General features: G+C 36.6%; 1 protein-coding gene across 3 annotated transcripts in view; it reads right to left on the minus strand.

The window, feature by feature from the left end:
* Positions 1–6908: 6908 nt before the first annotated feature.
* LOC114049729 (serine/threonine-protein kinase MARK1) overlaps positions 6909–22079 on the minus strand; it is a 146674-nt gene continuing 131503 nt past the window's right edge. Inside the window, exons 15-18 of one of the 3 annotated variants that reach the window (XM_027871113.1) lie at positions 18487–18648; positions 17420–17671; positions 10181–10225; positions 6909–7594 (exon numbers count right to left, since the gene is read on the minus strand). In XM_027871113.1, the coding sequence (XP_027726914.1) occupies positions 7240–7594; positions 10181–10225; positions 17420–17671; positions 18487–18648 (814 nt within the window). In that variant the 3' untranslated portion in view covers positions 6909–7239. Of the gene's footprint in view, positions 7595–10180; positions 10226–17419; positions 17675–18486; positions 18649–22079 lie in introns of those variants that run through there. The other 2 variants (XM_027871112.1, XM_027871114.1) reach the window with 2 other exon arrangements.

Here is a 22079-nt window from a genome sequence, read left to right on the forward strand (position 1 = left end):
CTTTTGAAGCCTACCTGAGAAGGCAGTATTGTGTTGTTGAAAGAACAAAGTTATTGTGGGGAGAAAAAAAAATCACCAGAAGTGCCTGGGGTGAAATAAATTTGAACCTTAAAAAAAAAATTAGGTACTTGAAAAAGACTTGGAAAAAATAGACAACTGGCAACTGAAAAGATACTTTTGTTATCATTGCCTTTCCTGACTCCCTCTGCCCTGCACAAGAATTTTTAGTGATTCAATAATTTTGCTGCCTGTTCCATCCACCAGGTAGTGGGAGCATTGATTTCATAAAGATTCAATTTAGGTTGACCTTTTACCTTTGCTGGGACTTGTCATTCATGAGGGAAAGCCCACAAGTACCCATTCATATAGAATGAAAGAGAAATTAATTCTTTTAGAAGGATGAAGAGAAATTATGGTTCGCCAACATAAAACAACTGTTTCTCTTCCATAGTTTTTCCAAGTTTCACTAAGTTGCTGCTTTTGTGTCAGAAAAATTGAGGTGACAGTATTTCTTACATGGCTGAATCAGACACCATTGTTTCTACTTTATCTAGAGGGAGAGAAGAAAGCAGCTTCCTTCTTTGAGTCTGTCAGCTCTAAATTTTTTGTTTTCAAAGTAAATATCCCTGACTCCTTTCTCCTTTTCAAGTATTTTCTTACAGTGGAGGAAAAAATTGAGACGTCATTTTTTTCCAAATGCTATTTCACACTTGAAAAACTATCACCAGCAAAAGACAATGAGTGAAAGCTTTAATTTGTGTTTTGCAAGCTAACATCAGGTGCAAACACATTCTTCTTACTGGATCTGTGATTTCTTTGTGGAAAGGAGTTCCAAATAAGGAACTTCCTTTATCCATGCAGGTCAGAACCGGCCCAACAACTTTAGTCTTAGTATCCTGAGATGTCAAATGACTTGCCAAGGTTCCTGAAGCCAGTAGGGGTCAGAGTTGAGGCTTGAGCCTAGGTCTTCCAAGGCCCAAAGCCAGTCTGCAGTCTTTTCTTTTGTCTTTCTTTCTCTTCTCCCTCACTGTCTCTGTCTCCTCTTTCTCTTTCTCCTCTCTTATCTCACTCCCTCTCTGTCTCACAGTCCCTATCTCTTCCTCTTTCTCTTCTCTCTCTCTCCCCTTCCTTTCTCTTTTTCTTCCCCTTCCCCATCATATACCCGTATCTATGACAAGTGGTATACACACATATTTGTTTATATACTATAATTTTTATTTTTTTAGGCAATTGGGGTTACGTGACTTGCCCAGGGCCACCCAGCTAGTAAGTGTCAAGTGTTTGGTCTGAGACTGGATTTGAACTCGGGTCCTCCTGACTTCAGGGCTGGTGCTCTATCCACTGGGCACTTAGCTGCCCTCTATACACTATAATTTAATCGGACCTATAATTTCATCTGTGCAGGGTGCTCCCAATGAGGACCTTAACTTTCCTCTCAGTCGTCCATACCCAGGAAACGCATAGTGCTACTATGATCAGGATATCATTCTATCTTTCCTACTTTACTCATTTCATTATCTTCCTCCTAACTGTATTTGACACTCTGACCAATCTCAATGCTATAACGAGCTACCTAAATGTTGCTAATCATCCAGCCCTAATCTCTCTCCTGAGTTCCATGTCTTTAACTGCTCCTCAGATATTTTGAACCAGCTTTCTTATAGACATCTCAAACTCAATAGGTCCAAAATAAGACTTGTTTTTCCTTCCAAACCCCCCGTTCTTCAGAACTTCCCTTTGTTTGTTAAGGGCACCACTACCCTTCTAGTCACCCAGGTTCTTAACCTCAGTGACATCCTCGATTCCTCACTCACCCCACATATCCAATTAGTTGCCAAATCATGTTTGTTTGTTGTACCTCCACAACATTTCCTGTTTATCCCCTTCTTTCTACACACAGAGATACTAGCCCAGTTCCCACTCCTATCACTTCTCATGCGACTATTATAATAAACTATTGAGTTTATATAAATCTTATTTCATTTCAATCTATCTTCCACACAATTGTCAAACTGAGTTTCCTCTAGCATGTCTGGCCATGTCATTCTCCTACTCAATAAGCTCTAGTGTTTCCCTATTACCTCTTGAAACAAATATAAACTCTTCTGTCTAGCATCAAAAGCCCTTCACAGCCTGGATTTAACCTGTCTTTCTAGCGTTATAAGCAACTTCCTCTCAATTGCTCTAAGCTCTAGTCAAACTGGACTTGTTACTGTCTCTCATAACAGTACTCCCTTTCCCATTACTATGCCTTTACATTGGCCATCTTGTTGTTTGGTTGTTTTTCAGTTGGGTTTGACTCTTCATGACCCCGTTCAGGGTTTTCTTGGCAAAGATACTGGAGTGGTTTGCCATTTTCTTCTCCGTCTCATTTTACAGATGAGGAAACTGAGGCAAAAGGAGTTAAGTGACTTGTCAAGGATTACACAGTTAGTGTCTGAAGCCACATCTGAAGTCATGAAGATGAATGAGTCTTCTTGATTCCAGGCCTGGAACTCTATCCACTGTTCCACCTAGCTATCCAGGCTATCTTTAGTGATGCTAATGGTGGAAAAATTACTTTTGCCCAGGACACCTTTCATCGCTCTTTAGCTAATGGAGGCTGGTAGGTGGTGCAGTGAATAGAGCACTGGGTCTGGAATCAGGAAGACCTGAGTTCATATTTGGCCTCAGACACTTACTATCTGCGAGACCCTCGGCAAGTTTCCTAACTGCTGTCTGCCTCCATTTCGTCAACTGTGAAGTGGAGATGATAATAGAACCTACTTTACAGAGTTGTTTTGAGGATACAATTGAGATAGTATTTGTGAAAGTAGTTAGCACATTGCTTGGCACATAGTGTGTTCAATCATGTCCAACTCTGCTTGACTCCACTTGGGGTTTTCTTGGCAGAGATACTGGAGGGGTTTGCCCGTTTCCTTCTCTAGCTCATTTGACAGATAAGGAAACCGAGGCAGAGGATTAAATGACTTGCCCAAGGTCACACAGCTAGTAAATGTCTGAGGCCAGATTTGAACTCAAGTCCTCCTGACTCCAGGGCCAGCACTCTATCCAACTAGCTACTCTGGCACACTGTGCTATATAAATGCTTACTCTTTTCTTCAGTTCCCCCTTTTCCTCCTCCCTGCCCCCCATCAGTGGTATCAAACTCAAATAGAAAAGGGGCCACTGAATCATACATTAGGATTCCCGTTTTAAAACGTACTATTATATATTTTTATTTTGTTAATTATTTCCCAATTGCATTTAATTTTGACACCTTTGCTCTAGGTTATTATCTGAGACTGTAAGTTTCAGAAGTGCCAACTTGTATTGGCAGAGTTATTTATTTATTTCCTTTTCCAGGAATTCCTTATGCTAATGGAATCAGAGGTCTAGTCCTCATCCCTTTCCATTTTAGTAGGCATATGCCAAGAGAAATAAGGTTCTGCCTCTTTGGTTAGTGAATTCTTCCAATGGTACGTGACTTTCCCTTCTTCTGTTCGCGCAGTCCTACTGACAAAAGTTTTTGTTTTGGCACTAATTAATTTACAACTTTCTGCTGCACAAGTAGTGAGCATAGAAGCTGACATTTCACAAATGACAGCATTCTTACCCTAGTGGTAGTTTGGGGGGTTAGCTCTCAGCTTTTAGGGTAAGGGTACGGCTTAGGAAAAGGTTTCATGTAGAAGGTAGCACACGAACTGAGTTCTGAAGCACATCAGGGATTTGAAGAAGGTATGTATATTCTAGACATGGGTGACAGCCAGTGCAAAGGCAATGGGGACTGGGAGAGTTCTGGATATAGAACAACTGAATCATGTTGTAGTTTGACCATAACATCAGGGAGGTGACAACATGACATGCAAATGTACTGGATTTAAGTGAGGGAGGGCTGTGTAAAGTCACCAGCCTCACTTCTTCCTCTGGAGCCATCTGGGTCCAGTGGCAAGATATAGATCAGGACGACTGGAGATGGCTCCAGATGCAGTGGGAGACTTTGGCCTTTTTAAGCTGAGGTCTTTAAACAGTTTGCCTAAGGCAACACACATTCAGTGGTAATCAAGGCGAGTTATGAAATGAGGCAGAGAATGGCCTCTACCTAGTCAAAAAAAAAAAAAAAAATCAGTCTGGGAGGGGAAGACCCTCAGGCCAAAGCAGAAACAATTGCTATTTACATTTACTCTGAGCCAATCAGGGTCCAAACAAGCGGGGCTTGGCTTGGGACCTATTGTTGGCCTATCAATGAAAGCCAGAGTCATTTGGGTTTAAGGCCAAGTCCTTAAGAAAAAAAGATTTTAATGATCAAAATCAAAATGCATGGAGAGGAGCCCCTTGAGTCACTAGATTGGAAAGAAAGGAAGAGCTAGGTTGTAAAGAGATTTAAAGTGTGAATGAGACGAGATAGATAACCAGTCTTACTCAGACCTGGAGAGAGCAGTAATTTTAGTGAAAAGAGCACTGTATTCGAAATGAGAAGACCTAGGTTTGAATCTCAACTTTGCCTCTGGTTACCTGTGTAACCCCAGACAAGTGAACGTTTCAGAGTTTTGTTTCCTCATCTGTAAAATGAGGGGGTTGGACTAGATAAGTTCTAAATTTATCATTCCATTAGAGAGCTGAAGGTTGCAATAATAAACACCCATCTTGCGAGATCCCAAAAGGGAAGGAGTAGAATAGCAGGCAACATACATTCCAAAGAGCAGCTTGGACCTTGTCCTTCACTGGTATGGTAGTATAGACAGTGTAGTTGCTGTAGAGGAAGGTGGAACCCAGCAGAGAGGACTGTATAGGCAGTGTAGTTGTTGTAGAGGAAGGTGGAACCCAGCAGAGAGGACTGCTTGACATCCTTTATAAAAGGGAGGAAAGCTTTCTTGATTGCTTAACGGCCCATCATGCATTTTTCTGTGTTAACTAAAACTTGTCAGTTATTTGGTATCAGAAGGCTGGGGAAAGTAAAACAAGTCAGCTTCTGATAGTTAAACAAGTCGGATTTTGAGAGTTAAACAAATCAGATTCTGATAGTTCCTAGGGGAAGCAGGACTTGGAAAATGTGCCAAAGAGATTTCTGATACTTACACTCCCTTGCCCCCCTTCACTGTACTGTCTTTTCCTGGGGTTAAGGGACCAGGGCCCACCGACATCTGAGAAACACTGGTTCTCTCATAACTAACAGAAAAGAAAGGGAGACAAACTAAACCAATATCATAATTTCATTTTTAGCACACGTGCCTTATAGAGAGTTGAACAGCTACACAATTTGAATATTCACAGGACCTCAACTACATATTGATGCTCTGATGATTTAACAGAGATTTCTTCTGGACTTATTTGGACTCGCTATCTCTATGGTCTAGCACAGTGCCTGATTAATAATGTTTGTAAATATTAGTTGAATCAGCCCTTCCCCTTGCCCTCCCCTTCCCGGAAACACACATGCCAACTCTGGAAGAAATGAAATAGATTCATTATTATGTATTACACATTTCTACAGCAAACAGTTAATTCACATTCTGATAAAGAGCAAAAGACAAGTGCTTTATTATGAGAACTGTTCAAGTAAATTTTCAGAGTGCACCAGTGAAAGTGAATAAAGATGACTTGCATCGATTTCATTGAATGAACACTGGGTTAAAAGGGGCTACAGTTCTTTTCCCAAACACCACCCTTTGCTAAGGCAAAAATACATGTCCATTTTAGAACAGAATTTTTACAGAAGAAAGCTACATCACAGTACAGGACAGCATGGAGAATCCACCTTAGGACGCCATCATGGAATCACCTACACTCACAGCTTTCTAATGCAGGATAGGGTTACAGAGTTATTGATCACAGCTTTATTATTCTTTAAATTTATAATTTTGAATGAACTTTCTATTTTACTAGCATGTGCAGATGGGGCTCATATTCTGATACTGCAGTAATTAATTACAACATTAAGTAACATTGCACAGCAACCTTCCAAGGTTAATTCAGTACAAAATAACAAATATTAAAATGTACCAGTACTAGTGGTTTTACAGAGTTTATATCACTATTTATGAAGGAAAAAAAATAGGTAAATGCCCAATTACAAAGCTGCACATTACAGGCATAGTGATGTGGAATAAATACAAGGAATTGGGTAAAATATTAAACACAAACATGGGAACAAATTGTACGACCACATACGCATAAATCAATGATCCACTGTTATAAACAATGCTCAAAAGTCTCTTAGGTAATCTCATGTATCATGGTGGCTGGAAATGGTGGACGATGGATAGAGAAGAAAGAGAATAGGTGTCAAACGTTCCAAACGCCAGTTAATTCCTGAGGTGGCATTATTTCTTAACTGATGCATTGGTCAACACTTCAAAAATGAGTTTGTGCTATGAAACAGTACCAATATTTATTACATTTCCACAAACTGGTATTTGCAGTATTCTGAAGGCAGCGAACCTAACTCATATTGTACATCATGATAATCAAAGGGGAGATCTCTTATTCTTAGTTTTCCTGCTACGTTTATCTGTGGGCTAGGAGAAAACACTTCAAAGTTCTTAAGAAATTGGACCTAAGTTTAATTTTTTTCTCCAGCACCTCTTAGCCCAAGGCAAAGCTACAACTTGTTTTTATTTATTTCTTTAAATTCTAACTGCCAACACTGTAAACATTTAAAAAAAATTTTTAAACTAATCCTTGCTCAATAACAAGGATAAGAGCAAACATAAGCAGGTACAACTCTGTGTACAATAAAAGCTGACTCATCAAGTGCTGATTTAAATGTATATTTGATTTGTAAGTTATTAAAAAAAAGTTCATGCTACAATTGTAAAGACTATTTTTGTGCACTTTAATTCTGGACACAATTTTCAAAAATGCATGATGGAGGTAAGAATTTAAAAAACTCACCAAAATGTAAATAACAATTTCAACTCAAAGCATCAAACATATATTTCTGTGCAGAAATCTAGACGACTATACAAGATCTTTTTTTAAGCAATTATCTTTTTTATTATACAATTCTATGAACATAAAATGAACAGAATACTCAATTTACTTACCTGTACATGTGAACATAACATTTTTAGCTACAGTTATTTAATATAATTCGTACTGATTTTAATTTTACAGTTCATAACTATGTATAACCTTATTGCAATAAGGGCAATTTCTACAGGGGGAGTTTCACAGGCCAATCACATTAGGCATTATCAGTACATTCACAAATTGGAGATCATGTATGCATCTTCCCTGATCCTGTAAATTTAGTTTTCTCTATAGTTTAAGCTCATTTGCAATTTTGGATGCAATGTTCTTAAATGCAATAGAAGTCCCAGATATTCTTTTGAAACGGACCCCATTAAGTGACAAGCGAGGCAACTTGCAGACTTCCATCTCCCACTGAACAAGGCTATCTTGTCTGGCATCTCCGTGAACACAGAAGAGCAAAAACTTCTCCTTTTGTTCATAATCACAGTTATTTGCATCTAACACTTTTCGGATCTCTCTCATCATATCATTGGGGTCCATGGAACTAGTAGTCTTCATACTCCAAGTGAACCGCAAAGAACGTGGCTTGGAATCTTTACTATCCTCTTTTTCTCTTTCCTTTGGCTCCCCAGAAGTACTTCTATGAGGAAAAAGGTAAAAAAAAAAAAAGCCCACCCAACAGTGAAATTAATACACACAAAAACATGTTTAAGTTTCCACATTTAATAAAACTGTGCACAATGCAGACAATACAAAGGTAACTACAGACAAGTTAATAGAATTACTATGAAGGCACAGTTACCTGAGCCCAACATTCTGTATTGACTTACATTAATATCTGAAAGGTTTTTAAAAGAGTACATATTACCAAAACAATGAGTCTATGGGATACTATTCTGAAATATTAACTATACTCAAAAAACAGAAGGGGACACTTGTTTCATTTCCTTCTCCATTTTCTTTGTATATACATACATAATACATACATACATGTAGGTTTATATATGTGCATGCATAATCTATGGAAATGACATAAATTTTACACACACACATAAAATGGGAAGAATATTCTAAATATATGTATGCAAATGATTTTAAAAGGTGCATTACATTTTTCTTCTCTCCAATTAATGCTTTGTTTTGTTCTGTTTATTGGCAGAGGAAGGGGGAAGATTAATAGAACCTGGTGGGTAATCATAGGCAATGTGAAAGGGACAGATCAAGGCAAAGTAAGAGTCTTGAACTACAACCATCTCATTGAATTCTGAAATATGATATTTGTCTCCAGAAGATATATTTCAGATTACAGAAAGGTTCCAAGATAATTTTTATATTTGTGATGTAGAAAATAAGGTAACTGGACTGATGAATAATAAAATATCAAAATAGAAATGTTGGGATAGTAACTTCTCAACCAACCTTTAAGAAAACGGTTTGACAAAAAATAATATCACCTGAAAAACATTTTATATTTTAATAATATATACTAGTATAATCATATTTCAAGACCTCAGAGCTACTAATGCTCTGCCACTTATGTAAATTAGAGGAAAAAAAGGGAAAAATATAAAGTAGATAAAAAATTATCCAAAGAATGTTAAATAATCATGGAAGCTAATTTTTTCAGTCCTCTCTTTAGTACTTGTCTTGAACTTGTACAATTTACAATAACTCAAATATATCTAAAACTTGAATATTTGCAAGAACAAATGTCAACCTCACAATTAGGAGGCAGCTAGTAGAGCAAGCTATTACCATCAGTATTGGTGTTATTACTACCATTTTTTGAGTAGAGACTGAGGCTGCAAGGTTAAAACACTTGCTCACGGTCACACAGTTCATCAGCTCAGGGCTGGGACACAAAGTCAGCCTTTTCTCTGAGATATACCACTTCAAAGGAAGTGAATCACAGGTTGCACAGAAACAGAAACATTTCTATACTTAAACTATAATAAATTCTTTCCCTAAAATAGCATACAAAACAATATTCCTGTTTTTCTAACAGAAGCATCACTCATAGAGTAAAAAGGAAAACTAAGTATTAAAAATTGTATGAAAAAGATACAATAGGAATGCATTTTGTACATTCTGTGTGACTGCATCATTATAAAAAGAATCAAATTAACAGTAGCGATGCCTGGCAAGATGCTTTAGTACTAGGGTGGGGGGGTGGGGTAAGCTTAATAGTGTAGAGCACAAGAGGGGCTGAAAACTAAATTGCTCCATGTTTATTTAATAGGCTAAAGAAAGGCAACCAGATTTCTCTCCTCCCCTCTCCCACCCTTGCCCTCTACCCACAGAGGCAGAGGTATCTCAGAGCATTCAGAAGAAGGAAAACACAGTAGAAGGACAGCATTTTAATTTCAATAACCAAAACATAAAACTAGTATACTTTTTAAAGAAGGTTTATTTGGGGGGCAATGCTCAAAAAAGCATGTTCAAAACTCATTAGTTTTTGCTTCTAGTAATCACTTTAAATGTAGTAAAAATCCAAGGTGTGTGTTCAGCCAGTCAAACACAGTTTGATGCTAAGCTACTTATCAAGAGTTTAAGATTTAATTTCCAATCCTGAACACTTCCTAATAAAAATATAATGTAATATGCTTATTCCTTAGTTCTCCCATGAGCCAAACAGTTGTATAAATACTCACATAATTCATATACTTCCATGATTAATAAGTATGGTATAAGGGTCCCAAACGCCCCATCAAAATTTTATGTGCTGAGAGCCTTTGAGCCAAAGCACTCTGGCAAGCTGAACACCCATCTGGAATTGAAGACTAACATTACAGCTCCTTACATATTTGCTTATTTCAAATGTTTGGATGTTCTGAGTTCTATGCTCTGTTTTATATGACTTGCATTAATTTTAATTGCATTACTTTTAATATAAGAAAAACAATTAATGAGTTTAATAAGAATCTAATGAGTTTATTTTTACTGTGAACATTTTAGAATACAGAAATGCTGCTTCTTTATAAAGTATACACTTCAAGATACTGTTTGGAAAATATAAAGAATTAAGTATAAGTTTTTTTTCAAAGCAATAGATTTCCGGGGAACAAAGAAAAGCCCACCCAAACATAAACTTTTAAATATACAAAATAATATCTAGCCCATTGGTTTTTATAATTTCATTTTATGAGTTTCTATTACATATTTAAGAAATTGAGTTTTCATACACAGGGCCCTGGCAGCGAAGTATTAATTAATAGTGGCTCCTCACCTTGAGGTGTCAGTTCTGCCACTGGCTTCGCCTTCACTTGGATCCCTCAAAACAAAGTTAAGGTGGAGAGTCAATGATAAAGGTGAAAAATAAATTCAGAAAACCTACATCTAAAATGATGTTAAAATAACTTTTTGTTGAGAAAACTTTTAGCATTACAATTGTTCATCATTACCAACCTGATATTAGGTTTCAGTTTTATTTCATCATACTCACCAAAACTAACATTTATTGAGCGTCTACTGGGTATTTATCACTGATTAAAGTTGTTACAGTGAAACCAGTTCATTTATATTATCTTCCAATTACTCAACCAAGATATATGGTAAAAAACAATTTTTAAAAAATTCAAGCTAAAGTTAGAATGATTTTAAAGTTAATAGCCACACTTGACAAAATTTATTATTAAATGTAATTCTAGTAGCCGCTCAATTTAGAAATTAAGTCTTACAATATGATTGAATTATCTTTGTAGTCGGATAAGAGCTTTTTATATGTGTATATATACATATATATTTCAACACAACACATATTAACATCATTCTTTGAAAAGTAATAAAAAGTTTATTAGAATTTCACTCAAAATGTAGTACACACATTTTAAATGATTTGATCTGGTAGAAATATATAGTAAGTAGACAATGAATAAACATATAAGAAGTTGCATTCATTCTACTATAACAGAACCTTAGGTACCTTCAACACTGATGGGATGTGTGTGCATGTGCACACGTATATGAACACATGTGCATATGTATTTAAGATCTCAAAATATTTGCTCAATCAGGTTTTATCTATAAATCCATCCTGGAAAAGTATGTTAAATAAAACCAAAGAAACCCTTCTTTTGAACTTAACTATGAAAATACTAATAAAATCTTAAATGGTTTCATGATTGTCAAAAACAATTAAACCCAGAAAAACCTGCAGAGAAATTGATTATTAAGCAATGTTAAATTATCACTAGATGACATGTAGTGGGATTACAAAACAACTGGTCAAATGAAACTCTGAATTTAAAAATTCAGTTGGTGCTTTACCTTACTATAGAAAATGCTGTTGTAGAGATATGTAGAAGTCTATAAACCATTTTGGTTCATGGGTAAGTTGACTTACCAAACATAAAAGCGTATAAGTCTAATGGTGGGAAGGAAGAACTGAATTTTTATGCATAATTCAAGTTTTGTACAATAATCATTGTTCTGGAAGCTTAGAGGCAGTAGAGCATCTTTTCAACTCTACTTTCTCATCCATGGCTATTCAAAATAGCAGTGGACATAAAACAGAGTTTTCCATGACTGTTGTTTCAATCTGTTGCTGCTAGGAGTAAGAGCTGGGAGGTATCCTATCAAGTAGCTGCTTTGAATAGTCATAATATGTAGGGAAGGGGCTAGGGAGACACTTGGTTCACTAGTTACACATGGGAATTGGGGGAAAAGAGAGCTCAGCTATTAGGACATCGAACACAACACCATTTTAAGGGCTTATATTTTGTTTGCTAATGCTGACATAGATGATAAACGAACTTAATAGTTTATTTGCTAATCACAGTGTACTGTATTATTCAATCAAAGTGCTAGAAAAATTTACCAACTGTCATATTGTCAATTACCATGTGATAATTGTAGAATTAAATAAATTTGTTAAAGCTTTTTGAAAGATTTCTAGAGACAGACATTTCATAACTACTTTACACACAAGCAAACCTTTAACCTGAAGTTTAAAACTATCTTCCTTTGTACTGTTACGATGCTCCACAGGCTGGTACAATCCTTAAAATAGTCATATTTTGAAGACAGTTATTAAGTTGGTCTTTCTCTTTTGCCTTCCCAGTCTTAATTACTTAAACTTCTTTAACTTTTCCTCAGAAATCTGATTTTTCACTTACTGGTCCTTTGTACCTTGACTTTACTGGTTCTCAAAGATTGTAAAACACTCCTTAGTTTTCAAGTGGTACTAAAAATTGGCCCTGGCAACTGAGTATGCCTATTTCTGCTGCTAATCACATGGAAGTTTTTGTGTAGGGATTAATTTCTTCAGATTTGAGAGATAACAAAGAAAGGAAGTCTACAGGAACAAGAAATATAGGGAGGGCCACAGGAGTATGAAGGACTGAAAATCTGAGAAAAAAACTGAACACATAGAATTATGGGGCTGGAATACATGCATACTACACACTTTTGAGTTTGTCTAGTCCATACCAATGCCATGTGAATGTTCTTAATACTACAAATGGAGAAGATCAATTAATTGTGCCCTATTCCGTCACTGACTCAGGATTATCAGAGGTCCTATTCCTGCACTAAACTCGATGTTTCAGCATCGCCTCTACCACAGTACAATGTTGAGCTGCAACTTCCAACTACCAAAATGCTGCATGAGGGAATACGTCTCCATGAGGATGTGCAGAAGGTAAGATGCCGTTGTGTTTGTTAGGTGATTCTACACATGCAAACAGTTCTACAGAGCGAGATACAGCTTTAATGGTTCTTCTTCAACAAAGTGTCTTCCAGGCAAATGTTAAGATTTTACATGATTTTTGATAGATGCTACACAGATAACACTAATGAGACAGAAAACCCTCCAGTTATTAATATCAAGTGAGGCATAAAACAGGGAGACACAGGCTTTTTTTTTTTTAAGGCAATTGGGGTTAAGTGACTTGCCCAGGGTCACACAGCTAGTAAATGTCAAGTGTTTGGTCTGAGGCCAGATTTGAACTGAGGTTCTCCTGGCTTCTGGGCCAGTGCTCTATCCACTGCACCACCTAGCTGCCCCAGCACAGGCTTCAACTGACAGAGGACAATTAGAGTAGAAAGGGAAGAGGTATTCCCTATAGAGAAGGTCTTCCTGATGCTTCTGTTTGTGGATGATATTATGATTATTGCATCAAGTCCCAGAATATAGCAGAGTCTCCTAAATGAAATCCATAATAACGCAAAATAATTCAACCTAACCTAACCATACAGGAAAAAAAAAAACAAATAAATGAAGAATCCCTCTTTAGACTATAATATGCAATTGGATGGAAAAGCTATAGAACTAGTTCACTGGGACATACAGATTTTAGAAAGATGCAGTAGACGTCCAATGAATTAAGCCTAAAACAGAATAAGAGGAAATTAGATGTCATTTGAAAAATTGCAGAGTACTTTCAATGACAGTAAGTTTCTCTTGTAAAAAAAACTCACCCAATCTTTTTAATATAAATATTCTTCTGGTGATTTTGTATTGATGTGAATTATGGAATATCACAATCTCTAAGGAATAAAAATTGCAGGTCACCCAAAGGTAGGCAATGGAGAGACACTTGGTGGACATAAATAGACTAAATTAAAATACCAATGATAAAATGCATGAGAAAAGTGGTGTTAAAGACACTAAATGGATATATGACCAGAAAGAGAGGAGTCAGTCATTTAATGACAGTGAGTAATAACTAGCAGACAACTGAATCCTCTCTGGGTAACCCAAGTAATGCTGAGATCTGGAATAAGCCCTCTACATGTTTTATGGATTTCCTATTAGGAGAGGCAGGGAGGGAGCCAGGAATGGATGAGTGTTGTATAAGATGAAAAGGTAGGGATGAGTTGCAATCTGCATCTGTTGAAGGCGTACCAGATCAATGAACTCACTGATGCACTAAAGTACTGAGGGACACAGAAGGTACTATGGTTGTTCTAGACCTCATTATAAACTGATTGAATACAATAAATACAACATCCATATGTCTATTATGTGCAAGGTACTGTGCTAGGTTCTAGGAATGCAAAACCAAAATGGAAACTAGTCCCTGCCCTCAAGTAGTTTATCTTTTACTGCAGGTGAAGGGACACAGAACAGATACAAAGAAAAATGAATACAATATAATTTGAGGAAGGAGAAAATACTAACAACTCGGGGGACCAAGAAAGACTTCTTATAGAAGATGAAACATGACTTGAGCCTAAGCTAAGGAGGAGAAGCAGAAGAGAAAGGGCAAGCAAGATGGGCTTTGTAAAGGTGGGAGATGGAATGACAAGCTGGGGAAGGAGCAGGTAGGTAGGTCAGCCTGGCTGGAACAAAGAATGAGTAAAGGGAAGTGATACGAAATAAACCTTGAGAAGTAAGTTGGAGTCAGATTAGAAAGGGTTTAAATGCCAAGCTGATGAGTTTGCATTTTATCCTATGATAAATTAAAGAACTATTGAAGATGCTTGATTAGGCTTGAGCTTTAAGAATGTTATTTTGGTAGCTGGGAACAGTATAAATTAGAAGGGGAAGAGATTAATAGTAAGGAATCTTATTAGAAGGCTATTAAAATAGTCTAGGAGGGAGGTGAGGAAGGCCCAAAGCTAGGGTAGGCTGTGCACCTGGGGACAAGGTCATGTAGGCAAGAAATGCAATGGAGGCAGAACTGACATTGACAGCTATTATATAGAGGTTCATATCTTGATATTGTTTCTCTTGTAGGCTTCATTGTGACTTCAGTGAACTACATTAATTCCATGCCAACTGGATAGTTATACATTTTAAAAATCTATCTTCTAACTTGAAGTATGTATAAAAGTTTGGGAACCAGGTAAGTGCTTTTAATTTATCATGTTAAAGGCATGAAAATGACTCTTTACAGAAGACTGAATGAATAGCAGTCTTTTTCCTACCCTTCACAAAAAGCCCAGGAGAATAATACTTACTAAAGTTCTTTTAAAAGGAAAACACTTAGTTTTAATACTTAAATATAATACTTAAATAAGTAAATAAATTTAATACTTAAATAAGCAATTACTTAAATCCTTTAAGAATTACTGTTAAAAGGAAAAACACAGGGGTGGCGCAGTGGATAGAGCACTGGCCCTGGATTCAGGAGGACCTGAGTTCAAATGCGGCCTCAGACACATAACACTTACTAGCTATGTGACCCTGGGCAAGTCACTTAACCCCACTGCCTAGCCAAAAAAAAAAAAAAAAAGAAAAGAAAAGAAAAGAAAAAGAAAAAAAAAGAAAAAAACACAGAGAATTTTAAAAGTCTATAAAGACTCTCATTTGAAAAATGAGGAAAAGAAGGTCCAGGAAGATCATGCGATACACTAAAAGTCACACAAATAATTAGTGGCAGAGACATGCAAGTCTCCAAACTCCTAGACCAATGCTCCTTTGATTACTCTATGCTGCCTGTGATAAAGTCATTGTCATATAACAAAAATATAAGAAAAATGTGTTGTACAGTGCTTAGTGTACAATCAGGAATCAAGTTTTTTTGGTTTGTTTGTTTTTACCTGTTCTAGTGTTTCAGAATTGCCCTTCTTATTTAGACTTGTGTCCTCTCACTTCCTTGCATATAGTTTGTATTTAATATTACATGTATAACTGCTGCTTCTTCACAATAGAACATAAGCTCCTTAAGAGGAGGCATTGTCTTTTTGCATATTCTAACACAATGCCTGGCACATATGAGACACTGAATAAATGCTCAGATGAATAAGGAAATCAGTGGGGCAGGGGGGTGGGGAGAGGAAAAGATGGAAGAGAGAGGAGGAAGGGAGAGGAAGGAGAGAGAAAGAGAGGGAGGAGAAGGGAAGAGAGAAAGAGAAAGATATTATTTTTTTTTTCCCTTCAAAGAGATCTCATTTTGGGGATAAAACTGAAATTTATGTATATGGAAGCTTACAGTCATACCTATATGGTTCTAGAGGCACTTTCATTCTCACTCCACATGTTGAATACGGTCTACTGAATGCTGAGACATCACTTTTTGATTTCTTTACCCATTCATTAGACCCAGCCTGGGGAACAGTGGGAAGGGATGAAAAATGTTTCCCTGGCATTTTTGGTTCTCAGTCCTTTTACACCGCACTGGATGTGACCACAGAATTTTAAAAGTTCAGAGCTAGGAAGGGATATCAGAGATCACCCAGTTGGATTTCCTCATTGTATAGATTAGCAAGCTGGTATAAAAAAGGCCATAGATTAATACTGACACAGTACATAAAAATCTCCAAAATCAGATCAAGGCTAAGGAATGTAACTATCCCACCCTGCCTTCCTTCCATACATTCCTTTGACTGATCTTTATGGCTTCTTAAACCAGTCATTCAAAGATGCTCCTGATGTGTAAGCATGTCTAACTATGTGTCAGGGTGTGTCAAGGCAAGGTAAAGGGGTAGAGGAGGGCCAAAGAGAGCCAGTTTTAAGGGACCACCTAGCCCTCTAACCTCTCATGACTATGCCCATAATTATTTTTGAAAAGCAAGATTCCAAATTTAAGCATGGCTCTAAGGTATAGGGAATGATTCTGAAAACTCCTGTGCTTTATATAAAGAAGTTAATTATGTGGTGTGGAGATTGGGAGGGGAAAGGCATCAGTCCCAACTTTACTAAACAAAATTTAAAAGGACAGAGGCTATTATAATCATCCCCCCAAAGCCCTTCTAAAACATAAGGTGGCAAACCAAACTAATTAAAATTTAATGTTGATATTATAGCTAGGACATTGATTTTGGATAGAAAAAAACTTAAAACTCAGTGGTTGTGTTCTGTGGTGCTTTGTATATATTTATAGTATGTTGGAGTCCCTTTTATAATTAAAATGTTCAGTACAGTTTTTCCATTTTATAGGAAACAACATAATTTTTACTATTTTAAATGGATTGTAGAGGTTTTTAGTCACTATATCTACTTTTATGATGCATTTTTATTGTACCATAACTTATCTGATTCCTTTACAGAATTTTTATACACAGAAAAAATGATACAGGATAAAGTACACAATTACTTGTGGAGAAAACATAAGGATAACATAATTTTAAAGGCATAAGAAAAACATCTAAAAATTATCTTGAATAATAATCATAGAAGTGGACAAAGGAAGTTTGAAAAGAAACTAGAGAACTGAAATACTTTCTTTTTTCTAATTTATGCTAAATGTACACATTTTCAATATTCTGTGGTCAGTACTACCTGTTAAAACAGAGGGAAGAAGTACACATTTATGCTATATTTCTATTAGACATTTTCTTTATTCTATCTTTTTTTGTAGTTAATTTTTTTGCCTTCAATTAGCTTGATTTCATTTCTATTTAATGGGTTTCTTTTATGCTGAAAATTTCATTTAAAAAACTTCTACAAAAGACTGTGGCATTATAATATTCCTGTGAAAAATCACCATGCTATACAAATTCTGCTGACAAAAGTTCATTTGTGTTTGATTCCCTATACTAAAAATATAAAACATAACTATAACAATATATTGGTACTGACCTGCGAACAAACTTGGAAGTTATTTTGCTTATTATACCAGTTGACGTCCCCCTTCTGGCATGTGAAAATGTACCAGTTTCATGTGATGGTGAAGCAGGTGGTCCATTATAAGTAGCATTACGTCGTTCTCGGAGCTGTTCACCATGAAAAGTACTTCGACTTGAACTCCCACGAGGAAAACGGGTTCGGTCTGGTGTAGCAGCACTAATACTATGAGCAGATGGGGAAGCAGCAGGAACTCTCTGAGTTGTACTGCTGGGAAAAATTAAGATGCTATTCAGGTTGACACAGAAAAATCATTCACTCAGGAGTCATACTTGAAGCTAGAAGGAAAATATGCAGAGCTTTCCTTTGGCATTGATTTACTCTTCTCATTATAGATGTGAACTATGGATTGTTTTTCTAGTCAGAGATGATCTCATTTTTAGGAATAACTTTTAAAATGAAATATCTTTTGAATGCTTTTCATTAGATTATTAAAAATCCTCAATCATTTAAATATTAAGAAAATGCAAAGCTCAAAACATTCAACCGTAGTACTCTTACTTTGTAAAATACATAAAAGGCATAATAAACCTTTCAGCTCTAGGAGTGCTAAGTCCATGACAATGTCCATATATTAAATTATTCTAATTAAAGCTTTGTAGAGGTAAAAACAAACAACCCCCCCACACACACACACTGCTTTACTCTAAATACAACTACTCATTGTAAATTTAGGTCTTGATGAATAAATATCAAATGGCTATGTGTTAACTAACCTAATATCAAATAATTAAAATGCTCATGGGTAGAAAGGCAACATTCTTTAAACAAACTGGACAAAAGAACAATACTGGCATCACAGAGTTACACTGTTTTAAAACTAGAAGGCACCTGAGAGTGTGGAGCATAATTCTCCCTTCCTCTTATTTTTAAAGAATAAAGACCTAAGGAGCAGGAGATTAACAGCCATGCCTAAGCAGTAAGTGGTAGAACTCTAATGACAATCCAGACACTCTTGCTCCCTGATGTATGGCATTCTATATTTCATAAAAAAAGGAAATGGGATGCACACAGTACATTACCCTGGTCGATAGTCAGTGCCATCTTTGATGGTTGGCAATGTGACTTTTATGGGGTGGCCAGAGGCAGACATAGACTTCTGGTGTCGAGGCCGTGTCGACGGTGCAGCAGAAGTGATGGCAGATCCTGCAGAAGATGTGCTAGTCACAGACATTTCTGTCAGACTTTGAGCACAAGTCATCAGGAAAGCCATGGGAATATAAAAAGGAAAACAAACTGAAATTTGCCTCAACTAAAGAATGAGATTTCTACAGATAAACCAAACAATAAAGGAATTAAACATTTTAGAGAAATTAACCATTATTTATGACTAATACAATATCATTAATGCTGTTCCAGCTAAAAGTATGCTGCATAAATTTTCTCACCAGTTTCCATGGAAAAGTGTTGAGTAGGTTATGAAGTTATTTTTGTTGCTTTTCAATGGATTCAAAAATAAAGGATGAAGTAATGGATCAAAGACTTTTTTTCTTGTTAAGACTCAAAGTTTAGGATATCTTATTGAGGTTACTAAGAATAGAATAATGAGGAGCACTAAGCTGGTAAAAATAAAGTCTCCAGCAATAAACATCAAAACACCTTCATTAATTATCAATTAAAAGATAGACTATTATAGTGGAAGGGATTTTTAGAGATCAAGTCCCTGCTTTCCTAATTCTCATATTATACAGATGTGAAAACTGTGGCCTAGATAGTAAAAGAAACAGCCTGACTGAAGTCCTATAACTGGGAAGGAGAAGAACTGATATGACTCCTAATCATTATATGAACTTACAAATAAGAGTCTGACAGCCAAGGACTAGCTACAGTACAGAGAATTTAATAACACTGAAGACTCCCACCAGCTTCTTGAAGTGTCCAGGGGCAATAAAGGCAGAGCAATCTGGTGAATCAAATGCTGGATATGGAGTCAGAAGATATGATTTTGACTCTCACCTCAGACAATCACAGTACTAACCACGTGATTTGGCAAATCAACAAGTCTCAGCTTCAGGCTTCTCCTATGTAAAATGGGGATGATAACAGCATCTACTTTGCAGGGCTGTTTTGAGGACCAAATGAGATAATGTAAGTAAACTTTTTTTTTTTTGCTAGTCAATGGGGTTAAGTAATGTGCTAGTAAGTGTCAAGTGTCTGGTCTGAGGCCAGATATGAACTCAGCTCCTCCAGACTCCAGGGCCAGTGCTCTACCCACTGCACAACCGAGCTGCCCCTAAAGTGCTTTTTGAATCTTAAAGCTCATTACATATCGGCTATTATTACTATTGGAACTAAGGAGGATAAAACACCTCTACCTCCTTATTCTTTATATTTGATTTGTAAAGTGGTCCAGTCAATTCTACCAAGTCACTTCAATAACCATTTACTAAGCATTTACTATGTATAGAAGGTGCATTTTCCTGGCCTCAGTCTCATTAATGTTAAGAATTTTGACTTGGTATTGATGGTTTCTCATTGAGTAAGTGTGAAATTCTTTCCCCAAAGTTAATTCTTTAATAAGCTAAGCCTCCCTTTCCTTGTGCTGGATACACACCACGTTAAGTAAGAATAATTAATGTCAGATCATGCACTTGGGATATACCCTTGGACTTGCTCTTTAAAAGGAAGAACAGAGACATAAGAAACAGAGAAGGGCTAATAGGTCAGATGAAAAAAGGCCAGTCGGACTTATGTGGATTAAGATATCTGGAGGGAAGCCTGCAAAATCACCTAGGTACTGCCTGGCACACAGTAAGGTTTAATAAATGCTTTATTTAATCCAATCTAATGCACTTCATGGTAGCACCATAAGTTTGTAATACAGATATACTGAGTTAGGTCTCTATGAATTGATGAGTTATTGGATCCCTCTGTCAACCTGTTCCTTCAGTCTGCCCCACTTTCTGGAGTCCTGCCCTGTAGAAAATTCCTAACAACAAGGGCTATTCAAAACTGGAATGGGTTACATCACATGGTAGAGGGTTCTCTCTCATTGATGGTCTTCAAGCAAAGGCCAGATGACACTCGCCAGGTACGCTGCAGAAATGGTTCTTTTTCCAGTACAGGTCAGACCAGACAGCTGTTCAAGTCCTTCCAAATCTGAATCAATCAGTCATTTTTAATGTGGTATCAATGGGGCAACCTAGAACCTATCAAGACTTCACAATTCATCATAGAGTTAAGCTCATTAAGGGAATTTTAGAGAGACCTCATCAGTACCACAGTCAAGCCATTATTGGTAGGAAAGAGAGGAGAATGGTTTTTTTTAATCCTCATTATATAGGAAAATCTCATGGAGGACCAAAGTCCTCCTCCATGGCGGTGACGAAGACTGAGGATTATGCTTAAATGTACCCAGTATGGCCACCACTATAAAGTCCTTCTCTGATGTTTCATCATAGAGTCCCTGAGTCATCTCTGAACACAAGAGGGAAAGTCTTTGAGTACTGGCCCAGTGACAGAATGATCACTATGTTAACTTCTGGGTGATGAATTTCTTGGTCTTAGCAGCTCCAGAAGGCCATCTATGAAACTGTAGAAGGGCGAGAAGCACTGTGCCAGGATGGTGTGGGTGGAGGGGGAGATTAGGGAAAGGGGAATAAAAAGATACACAGGATACTGTTCCAGTTTTCAAGGAGGTCACAATATATTTTATTTCCAGTTTATAGGAAAAGAAATTGAAATATGGAAAATGAAATGCCATTAAGTCAATGATAGAAGAGTAAATAGAATTTCATTAGATTTGGACTAATGATCCTTTTAACTTGCACTGATAAGTATTCACAGAATTTTAGAATTTCAGAGTTGGAAGGGACCTTGGTGATCCCTTAGTCTGATCTCATTTTACAGGTTGGTAAACTGAGACCTAGAGAGTTGAAATAAAGTTGCCAAGTGGCGACAGGTATTGATATGGGTCTTCTGATTCTGAGTGCAATGCTCTTTTAGTATACAAAACTATTTTCTATAACTTATGTAACATCCCCCTCCCCCCCCCAAAAAAATCACAAAACAAACAAAACCCACTGCAGTAGTTAGCTTTTAAAATGACTTTTGGGGCAGCTAGGTGGTACAGTGAATAGAGCACCAGGCTCTGGAGTCAGGAGGAACTGAGTTCAAATCCGGTCTCAGACCAGACACTTGACACTTATCAGCTGTGTGACTGTGGGCAAGTCACTTAACCTCAACTGCCTTGACAAAAAAAAAAAAAAAAATTACTTTTAATTATGCCTAATTATTAAAAACAACCAAACAGCAGTTGGATTTTAAAATTACTGCTAATTATACCTAATTACTAATAAGAAATTACTATTTTACTAATGTTGGGGGTAAAAATTAGTTGAAATACTGATTTTATGCCAACTTTTATGTAAATAAAAAGTAAAATCCTTAGCATTCGTATTCATTAAAACTTAGAAATACTTTCATTCTCATTCAATAAGGAAAATAAAGAAAAATATCATTCAAATTATGATCATTCTACAAAGTTGTGTTTTGAGACATAATAGAAACATAGTTATTTAAATAAGCAATAAAAAGTGGCACAGGTTTTAGGGTCTAACAGCTATTTACTAAGCTTTGCCTTGATTTTCTATTATTTATTAAAAAAAACTTCTCT

This window comes from Vombatus ursinus, unplaced genomic scaffold (genome assembly GCF_900497805.2).
Source record: "Vombatus ursinus unplaced genomic scaffold, bare-nosed wombat genome assembly UNPS02014798.1, whole genome shotgun sequence".
Lineage (NCBI taxonomy): Eukaryota > Metazoa > Chordata > Mammalia > Diprotodontia > Vombatidae > Vombatus > Vombatus ursinus.